This window comes from Triticum urartu, chromosome 2A (assembly GCF_056163025.1).
Source record: "Triticum urartu cultivar PI428250 chromosome 2A, HENAU_Tu73, whole genome shotgun sequence".
Taxonomy (NCBI): domain Eukaryota; kingdom Viridiplantae; phylum Streptophyta; class Magnoliopsida; order Poales; family Poaceae; genus Triticum; species Triticum urartu.
The window spans coordinates 616,740,105-616,750,340 of NC_141874.1; the positions used below are offsets into that span (position 1 = coordinate 616,740,105).

General features: G+C 50.6%; 1 protein-coding gene across 1 annotated transcript; it reads right to left on the minus strand.

The window, feature by feature from the left end:
• Positions 1–275: 275 nt before the first annotated feature.
• On the minus strand, positions 276–9,647 carry LOC147986238 (uncharacterized). The gene is made up of 3 exons (XM_087541931.1): positions 9,414–9,647; positions 9,013–9,234; positions 276–767 (listed from the first exon to the last, which is right to left on the minus strand). Exons 1-3 carry the CDS (start codon positions 9,645–9,647, stop codon positions 276–278), a joined length of 948 nt encoding a protein of 315 aa, XP_087398057.1.
• Between the last annotated feature and the right edge of the window lie 589 nt (positions 9,648–10,236).

A 10,236-nucleotide genomic window follows, 5' to 3' on the forward strand; every position in this document is an offset into this window, starting at 1 on the left:
GGAACACATCCCAATCCGCAAGGACGACGAGGTGCAAATCAACTGCTACCTTCTCCTTCGGAGTTGCACCACAAATACAAAGTTATTTCGAGTGAAGAACAAGTTCCACTCGACAGATAATTCATGAAGATATTCAACGATAAATCAAGTTCAGATAAGATCCAAAGGTTCTAGACCGTAGGTCAAAGTACTCGAGCCTCCAGCTCGACAGAGTTTAACGGTTACAAAATCCACTCGGCATTCCGAGGCAAATTTAAAGTGAAGCATAAAAGTTGTTATTCCTCATGCGGAGGACTGGAAGGGGCGACGAACTCGTCCAAGTCGATCCCGTCCGCAATGCGAGTGGCGGCAGCAATGAAAGTCTCCATGAAGTCTTGAAAGTTGTGCTTCCTAGTATTGGCAACTTGGATGGCGGCCAACTTTTCTTCTCGCGCCTCCTTGCAGTGGACGCGGACCAGAGACAGAGCGACGTCAGCGCCACATCTAGCAGAAGATTTCTTCCATTCCGCCACTCGACCTGGGACTTCATTCAGTCGAGTCATCGGGGACTCCAGGTCATTCTGAAGTGTCGTCCTAGGCCAGAGCGACGTGTCAATCCGTGACATCGCAACCTTCAACCGAGCAAGATAGTCAACAACGCCGGCAACACGAGATTCCAGTCGGAGCACGTTCATAGCAGCCTCGTCCTTCACTGGAGAATTGATGGGGTCCAAGTCTATCTCCACTCGACTGGTCTCCTCTTCGATGTTCTGGCAGAATTCTGTAAACACAATTCAAGGATAAGTCAGTGGCTCTACGCAGATTTGGTAACTGCAAGTCAGTCAGGCCGGAGTAACTACCCTCAAGCATGACGAACAGCTTCTTGGCGAGTCCATCGAGATAAGCCTCCAGATCATTCCTCTTCCCCGCCAGTTCACTTGCCTTGTCATTCAGAGCTATATTGCCATTCTTCAGACGGCTGACCTCTCGATTAGCCGCGTCAAGAGCAGTTTTCAGCCTGGAGTTTTCCTTTTCAAGAGTACCGACTGAAGCTAGTTTTTCTTCAGCAAGCTTCGTTTTGTTCAGGGCCTCCTTCTGCGCTTCGACAAGGTCTTGATCCTTCTTCTTCAGAGCCTCCTCCATTTTGTCTGCGAAACAACAAGTGAGATCAACATCGAGGATGGCCAGAAAGAAAGGACAGTCGACAAAAGCTCACCAGCCATACCTTTTGCTTCGTCCCTCGCCTTCTGCAAGTTCTCCTGAGCAAGCTTCAAGTCAAGGTTCAGCTGGATCTGTTTTTTCTCCAACTCAGTGTAGCGAGCCACAAGTTCGCAGGATTTCTGCAAAAAATCAGTCGACAGACATCCAAGATAAGTTGTTTCCGAGTAACCAAGAGACAATGATGGCGTTTCTAAGACTACAGCCGAATCAAAAACATTCGACAGTAGTCTCGGGGACTACACCCAGTGGGTGCACTCAGCGTGCCCCCACTGGTTCGACCAAAAAAAATCGACTGTCCGCAGCCGACCGTGTACAGTTCCATTCGACATGGCCTGACCAGACCGAGTGAAGAAGTTCAGCTAAAGCAACACAATATAAAGACTACAGTCGACTGCCAGCAGTCCACCGTAGTCTCGGGGACTACACCCAGTGGGTGCACTTAGTGTGCCCCCACTCATCAAAAAGATTAATAGACACACCCAGTGGGCGTACAGATATAAAGATCTTCAGAAAATAGATTCTTCAGATAGCATATCCTAACAGAACAAGCGGTGAATCGACTGACCTGGACGTTGCTCTAAAGAGCTGAGCTCGCGTCATAAGCTGCTTGGCTGGCTTCCCGAACCACCTTCACTTGCTCCATCATGATCCCCACCTGGCGTATAGCCTCTTTAGCGGCACCCACTTGGTCCTCAGGGACGTGGGGTGTGCCAAAAAGCGAAGGCGGATTTGCAGTCGACGTCGAAGGCCGGACACTCGTCAGAGGTTCAGCGAAGGTCACAGAAACCCAAGTGGTATCACCACCCTCCCGGACTGCAGCCTCAGGCGCCGGAGTAGTTTGTGGGGTCTTGCCAGTCGGCGCCCTCCTGTTCCTTCGCGCCCTCAGCGGCACTTCGTCGTCATCATCAGGGAGGTCAATGACATGAGGAGGAGCTACAAGAAAAATCCAATCGACCGGAATTATAAGAAATCGTCAGTCGACTAAAAGCAGAGCATCAGTAATCGTACCAGGGTTGGAGGTAACAGTGTCTTCCATCTCTTGATCATCGTCCTTGGCGGAGATCTCTGAGGTGGCAGCACTGCAAATTTCGAAAGTCAGTCAGCTTATTCAATGAGTCGACCAAGAGTCTGTCACGTTCGACAAAGGAAAACAAATTCTACTATTACCCAGAAATGGTGGGGACAGTCATCTTCATCTTGGGCAGAGCCTTGGGCGGCTTGGACAGCGTCGCGCGTGGGTGCTTGGGAGCTTTTTCTGTCGGCGCTGGAGATGAGGTCCGAGGGCGCTTCGACGACTGCCCAACAGGGACAGTCGCCTTACCACGTTCCCGCGCAGGGTCGTGTGTAAGCTTGGATCACCGTTCCGAGTGGGGAGGTTCGACTTTTGCCTCCTCCTCTTCACTGGAGTCGTCGTCGTCATCCCCCTCTCCTTCGCCATCAGATTCCCACTCTTGTCCCTCATCTCCACTTTCACCTCCGCTCGCCTCTCCTTCCTCGGCCTGCTCCTGTGCTCCATTGGGTGTCAAGTACATCTCAGTAGTGGCCTAGAGGACAACAAACGAGACAAAAGTCAATCGACTAATCCAAAAAGAACAAATAAAGAAAGCAAGATCACGGTCGGAAACGCAAGGTCAGACCTTGTCCACTTCGTATGTTTGGTCGAGTGGAGGAATCCTCCTGGCTCCTCGGGGGTTGTCCTTGTTCCCTGTGATACTCGACAGCCACCCTTCCAACATATCGTTAGTGACCTCCTCTGGGTGAATCTGAGTGGTGTCTTCGAGACCCGAGTACAGCCACATCGGGTGGTCACGAGCCTGAAGCGGTTGGATGCGCCTCCGAAGGAAGACTTCCAACAAGTCCATGCCAGTCACACCCTCACGGACAAGCTGAACCACTCGGCCGACCAGCACCTTGACTTGCGCCTTTTCCTCCGGCGTCACTTTCAGAGAGGCAGGTTTTTGTGCTCGATTCAGAGAAAAAGGGGGAAGCCCAGTCGACTATCCTGGGGTCACCTGGTCTTTACAGTAAAACCAAGTCGACTGCCACCCACGGACTGACTCGGGAAAAGTGATAGACGGAAAGGAACTTTTTCCCCTCATCTGGATCGCCAGGCCCCCGCACAGCTGGATCACCTACATCCGTTCCTCACTCGACTTGGCCTTCTTGACCGACTGAGAGCGGCAAGTGAAGATGTGCTTGAAGAGTCCCCAATGGGGGCGGCAACCCAAGAAGTTCTCACACAAGGAAACGAAAGCAGCAAGATACACAATAGAATTAGGAGTAAAGTGATGGATCTGCACTCCGAAGAAGTTCAAGAAGCTCCGGAAAAAAGGATGAGGAGGCAGAGAGAATCCACGATCGATATGGGTGGCGAGGAGGATGCACTCACCATCAAGAGGCTGGGGTTCGACTTCTTTCCCCGGGAGGCGCGCAGATTCGTGGGGAATGAATCCCCCCTCGACCAGATCATCGAGATCATCCTACCGAATCACCGACGGCATCCAGTCGCCCTGGATCCAATCGTTGGGCAGAGCAGTCCTTGAGGAAGATCCGCCCCGAGCGGACTTCTTCCCCTTCCCCTGCACCGCTGCCTTCTTCGCGCGCTCCAGAGCCGACGTCTTCTCCTTTACCATCGTCGCCGGCGAAGCTCGAACAGACCTACGGCACCAAGGTGGGAGCGGAGGTGGCGGAGGATCTTGTGAAGGAAGGGGGAAAAGTGAAGGCGCACTGTTCGGGGGTCCCAAGCCGGCAGCTTATAAGAGGTCGCTTCCGAGTGGCTGACTGGTAGGCCCAGGCAATCCCGTCAAATCCCGCAACAGGCGCGTGCGCGGTACTTGGCGAAAAAGGTGGCGCGGGGATCGAGGAGCTTCCGTCCTATCCCATACAATTACTGCGGCTGCCCCCGTCCCGCGCGCTTCCCGAAATTCAAATCCCGCAAAATCCACGGGCCACAGAACAACTCGTCAAACAGAAGATCCCTTTCACACCGTCACTTGGAACTTCACAAGTAAAGAAATTCACTCGACAAGAGGCCAAGAATGGATCAAGGCGACTGAAAGAAGTTGACGACGTCATCCATGACAATTGATCCAAAACAAGACGTTCATATAACATGAAGAACCAGTCGGAAAGATCCCCAACTCCTTCCCCACTCGAACCTCGATCCATTCGGGGGCTAATGATGAAGCTATGTACCTAGGATAGGGGCATGGACCTGTCCTAAGTACCCTACCCAAGGACATCCCTAGAAGAAGTCACCTTTAAATCGACTTGGAGGTATCCCACTCGACAGATTCAAGACACTCGACCACGAAGCAATCACTCGACCAAATTCCAACCACTCGACTGCCAGGAGATCTAAAGTCACCCTGCACGCAAACGGTCGGTCATTAAGTAGATTTTATGGTCATCATAGCACTTTAATAGGGGCGTTACCAGTAACCCCAGTCTTAATGTACTTTAAACCTTGCATTACTGAGGGCTGGAGGGGCCTGGCGAACTCTATATAAGCCACCCCCCTCCTCAGTATCAAGGGTGGGCACCCCTGTTATTCATACACACATAATTCAGTCGACCGCCTCCGAGCACCGAGACGTAGGGCTATTACTTCCTCCGAGAAGGGCCTGAACTCGTAATCCTCATGTGCTTACAACTCCTCCATAGCTAAGATCTAGCCTCTCCATACATACCCCCCTACATCACTGTCAGAGTTAGAACCACGACAGGTACACCTTCTATCACAGATCCGAAGGCAAGACTTTTGTTGCTAAATTCGGAGTTTTTCTAGAGAAGGAGTTTCTCTCGAAAGAAGTGAGTGGGAGGAAAGTAGAACTTGATGAGGTAACTGTACCTACTCTCTTATTGGAAAGTAGTTCATCACAGAAAACGGTTTCTGCAACACCTACACCAATTAGTGAGGAAGTTAATGATGATGATCATGAAACTTTAGATCAAGCTATTACTGAACCTCGTAGGTCAACCAGAGTAAGATCCGCACTAGAGTGGTACGGTAATCCTGTTCTGGAAGTCATGCTACTAGATCATGATGAACCTACGAACTATGAAGAAGCGATGGTGAGCCCAGATTCCGCAAAATGGCTTGAAGCCATGAAATCTGAGATGGGATCCATGTACGAGAACAAAGTGTGGACTTTGGTTGACTTACCCGCTGATAGGCAAACAATTGAGAATAAATGGATCTTCAAGAATAAGACTGACGTTGACGGTAATGTTACTATCTACAAAGCTCGACTTGTTGCGAAAGGTTTTCGACAAGTTCAAGGGATTGACTACGATGAGACCTTCTCACCCATAGCGATGCTTAAGTTTGTCCGAATCATGTTAGCAACCGCCGTGTTTTATGATTATGAAATATGGCAGATGGATGTCAAAACTGCATTCTTGAATGGATTTCTGGAAGAAGAGTTGTATATGATGCAACTGGAAGGTTTTGTCGATCCAAAGGGAGCTAACAAAGTGTGCAAGCTCCAGCGATCCATTTATGGACTGGTGCAAGCCTCTCGGAGTTGGAATAAACGCTTTGATAGTGTGATCAAAGCATTTGGTTTTATACAGACTTTTGGAGAAGCATGTATTTACAAGAAAGTGAGTGGGAGCTCTGCAGCATTTCTAATATTATATGTGGATGACATATTGTTGATTGGAAATGATATAGAATTTTTGGCTAGCATGAAGGGATACTTGAATAAGAGTTTTTCAATGAAAGACCTCGATGAAGCTGCTTATATATTGGGCATCAAGATCTATAGAGATAGATCAAGACGCTTGATTGGACTTTCACAAAGCACATACCTTGACAAAGTTTTGAAGAAGTTCAAAATGGATCAAGCAAACAAAGGGTTCTTGCCTGTGTTACAAGGTGTGAAGTTGAGTAAGACTCAATGCCCGACTACTGCAGAAGATAGAGAGAAAATGAAAGATGTTCCCTATGCTTCAGCCATAGGCTCTATCATGTATGCAATGCTGTGTACCAGACCTGATGTGTGCCTTGCTATAAGTCTAGCAGGGAGGTACCAAATTAATCCAGGAGTGGATCACTGGACAGCAGTCAAGAAAATCCTGAAACCTGAAATGGACTAAGGATATGTTTCTTGTTTATGGAGGTGACAAAGAGCTCATCGTAAACTGTTACGTTGATGCAAGCTTTGACACTGATCAGGACGATTCTAAATCGCAAACCGGATACGTGTTTACATTGAACGGTGGAGCTGTCAGTTGGTGCAATTCTAAACAAAGCGTCGTGGCGGATCTACACGTGAAGCGGAGTACTTAGCTGCTTCAGAAGCAGCAAACGAAGGACTCTGGATGAAGGAGTTCATATCCGATCTAGGTGTCATACCTAGTGCATCGGGTCCAATGAAAATCTTTTGTGACAATACTGGTGCAATTGCCTTGGCGAAGGAATCCAGATTTCACAAGAGAACCAAGCACATCAAGAGATGCTTCAATTCCATCCGGGATCTAGTCCAGGTGGGAGAGATAGAAATTTGCAAGATACATTCGGATCTGAATGTAGCAGACCCGCTGACTAAGCCTCTTCCACGAGCAAAACATGATCAGCACCAAGGCTCCATGGGTGTTAGAATCATTACTGTGTAATCTAGATTATTGACTCTAGTGCAAGTGGGAGATTGAAGGAAATATGCCCTAGAGGCAATAATAAAGTTATTATTTATTTCCTTATATCATGATAAATGTTTATTATTCATGCTAGAATTGTATTAACCAGAAACATAATACATGTGTGAATACATAGACAAACAGAGTGTCACTAGTATACCTCTACTTGACTAGCTCGTTGATCAAAGATGGTTAAGTTTCCTAACCATAGACATGGGTTGTCATTTGATTAACAGGATCACATCATTAGGAGAATGATGTGATTGACTTGACCCATTCTGTTAGCATAACACTTGATCGTTTAGTTTGTTGCTATTGCTTTCTTCATGACTTATACATGTTCCTATGACTATGAGATTATGCAACTCCCGTTTACCGGAGGAACACTTTGTGTGCTACCAAATGTCACAACATAACTGGGTGATTATAAAGGTGCTCCACAGGTGTCTCTGAGGGTACTTGTTGGGTTGGCGTATTTCGAGATTAGGATTTGTCACTCCGATTGTCGGAGAGGTATCTCTGGGCCCTCTCGGTAATGCACATCACTTAAGCCTTGCAAGCATTTCAACTAATGAGTTAATTGCGGGATGATGTATTATGGAACGAGTAAAGAGACTTGCCGGTAACGAGATTGAACTAGGTATTGAGATACCGACGATCGAATCTCGGGCAAGTAACATACCGATGACAAAGGGAACAACGTATGTTGTTATGCGGTCTGACCGATAAAGATCTTCGTAGAATATGTAGGAGCCAATATGAGCATCCAGTTTCCGCTATTGGTTATTGACCGGAGACATGTATCGGTCATGTCTACATAGTTCTCGAACCCGTAGGGTCCGCACACTTAACACTACGATGACAGTTATATTATGAGTTTATATGTTTTGATGTACTGTAGGTTGTTCGGAGTCCCGGATGTGATCACGGACATGACGAGGAGTCTCGAAATGGTCGAGACATGAGGATTGATATATTGGAAGCCTATGTTTGGATATCGGAAGTGTTCCAGGTGAAATCGGGATTTTACCGGAGTACTGGGAGGTTACCGGAACCCCCCGAGGGTTTAATGGGCCTACATGAGCCTTAGTGCAAAATGAGGGAAGCAAGGGAAGTGTGGGGCGCCCCCCCCCCAAGGCCCAAACCGAATTGTTTTAGGGCAAAGGGGGCCGGCCCCCTCTTTCCTTCTTCCCCCCTCCCAAGTCCTATTCCAACTAGGAAAGGGGGGAGTCCTACTCCTGGTGGGAGTAGGACTCCTCCTGGTGCTCCCCAAGGCTGGCCGCACCTCTAGACACACAAGTTGATCAAGTTGATCATCTCTTAGCCGTGTGCGGTGCCCCCCTCCACCATAGTCACCTCGATAATACTGTAGCGATGCTTAGGCGAAGCCCTGCGTTGGTAGAACATCAACATCGTCACCACGCCGTCGTGCTGACGAAACTCTCCCTCAACACTCGGCTGGATCAGAGTTCGAGGGACGTCATCGGGATGAACGTGTGCTGAACTCGGAGGTGCCGTATGTTCGGTACTTGATCGGTCGGATCGTGAAGACGTACGACTACATCAACCGTGTTGTGCTAACGCTTCCGCTTTCGGTCTACGAGGGTACGTGGACAACACTCTCCCCTCTCGTTGCTATGCATTACCATGATCTTGCGTGTGCGTTGGAAATTTTTTCAAATTACTATGTTCCCCAACAGCGGGCGCCTATGATAAAGGTTGCCCCTGAGGACCCGTCCTCCTCGACCAACACTTGCTTGGTTTCTGCCATGGCCTGAGTGAAGAACTGCTTCTTCTTGGTTGGCACGGCTCCCTTGGCCTTGGAGGTATCCGCGTCGGTGGGTCGTGCTGTCGCGGCAGCCTTTAGGGCAAGCTTGAGCACCGCCAGGGCCTCCTTGGTGTCCCCTTGATGGTGAGGACACCCTGGCTCCCCGGTATCTTCATGAGATTGTAAGCAGGATGGGTTGCTGCCATGAACTGGGCCAGAGCTGGGTACCCGAGGATGTCGTTGTATGGGAGGCCAATGCGGGCGATGTCGAAGTCGATGAGCTCGGTGCGGTAGTTGTCGCGCGTGCCGAAGGTCACGGGGAGGCGGATCTGTCCCAGGGAGCGGGCGGGGCCTCCGCCAACTCCCGAGAAGGGCTTGCTAGGGCGCACTCGCTCGAACGGTACGTGAAGGAGGCTGAAGGCCTCAACAGAGAGCACATTGAGGCCGGCGCCACCGTCGACGAGCGTCTTGGTGATGGATACATGGCAGATGGTGGGTGCGCACGGCATCGGGAGCGCACCCGAACCGACGATGTAGGCAGGATGGTCCTCTGAGTCGAAGGTGAGGTTGGCCTCAGGCGCAGCCCAGCCGAGCGGAGCCCCCGGGCGCTTGGAAGCGACGCCGATCTGGTGAAGGTATAGCTTGACGTGCTGATCTAAGGGTGGTGCTTGCGAACCGCCGAGTAGAGCTGCGACGACGGGGGCCGCCGGTTCCCCGAAGTGAGTGACGAAGAGGCTGCGCAGCCCCTCCCAGGTGGTGACAGAAGACTCCGGCAAGTGAGGAGCCAGGCGCGCGGTGCGCCCACAAGGGCCGTTGGGAACCAGTTGGCCATGATCTTGTCGTCACCCCGGGCTTCCAGAACGGCCTCCTCGTATGCTAGCAAGAAAGCCGACGGGTCCGCCGCGCCATCGTAGCGCGGCGGCATCTCTGGCTTGAACTTGGGTGGCCACTGCACCTTCCGCAAGGCGGGGGCAAGGGCTCGGAGCCCCCAAGCACCGTCGTGGGCACCGGTAGATCCAGCTGGAGGGGCGTCCGCCATGGGGAGCGGGCGTGGAGATGGTGGAGCGCGAGCCGACGGAACGAAGACTCCAGCGCACCCCTACCTGGCGCGCCAAATGTTGGATCACGGGTTCCGGCTAAATCCTTAAGGTTCGAACTTGGGGTGCGCGCGAAGATCTCCCCCCTATCGATCCACGTCCTAACTTAGCTAAGATCTCACGAACTAACTCGACGAACTCGCAACACAAAGGACACAAGATTTATACTGGTTCGGGCCACCGTTGTGGTGTAATACCCTACTCCAGTGTGGTGGTGGTGGATTGCCTCTTGGGCTGAGGACGAACAATACAAGGGGAAGAACAACCTCCTGAGGTTGAGGCATTCTTGTGCTTGGTGAACTTGTGTGGTTGAGGATGATCTTTTTTCCCTTTTCCCCTATGGTGGTGGCTAGTCCTATTTATAGGGGCCCTGATCCTCTTCCCAAATATTGAGCAGGAAGGGATCCCACAACGGCCAGTTTGAAGGGGGATAAATAGTACAAGCTATCCTGACAAAAGGTGGTCTTCACCTGCCAAGGGTTCTGGTGGTGACGCCGTCTTGGGCTCCATGGTGACCTCCGTCTTGCCGTC

What these genes read in the sequence shown, in the direction of transcription:
- LOC147986238 (XM_087541931.1), bottom strand. Translation starts at nt 9,647, where the DNA reads ATGGCGGACGCCCCTCCAGCTGGATCTACCGGTGCCCACGACGGTGCT. An exon ending in ACTGGTTCCCAACGGCCCTT is followed by an intron (nt 9,235 to 9,413) that starts GTGGGCGCACCG and finishes TACCTTCACCAG; the next exon opens with ATCGGCGTCGCTTCCAAGCG. An exon ending in AGGCCTTCAGCCTCCTTCAC is followed by an intron (nt 768 to 9,012) that starts GTACCGTTCGAG and finishes CCTTGAATTGTG; the next exon opens with TTTACAGAATTCTGCCAGAA.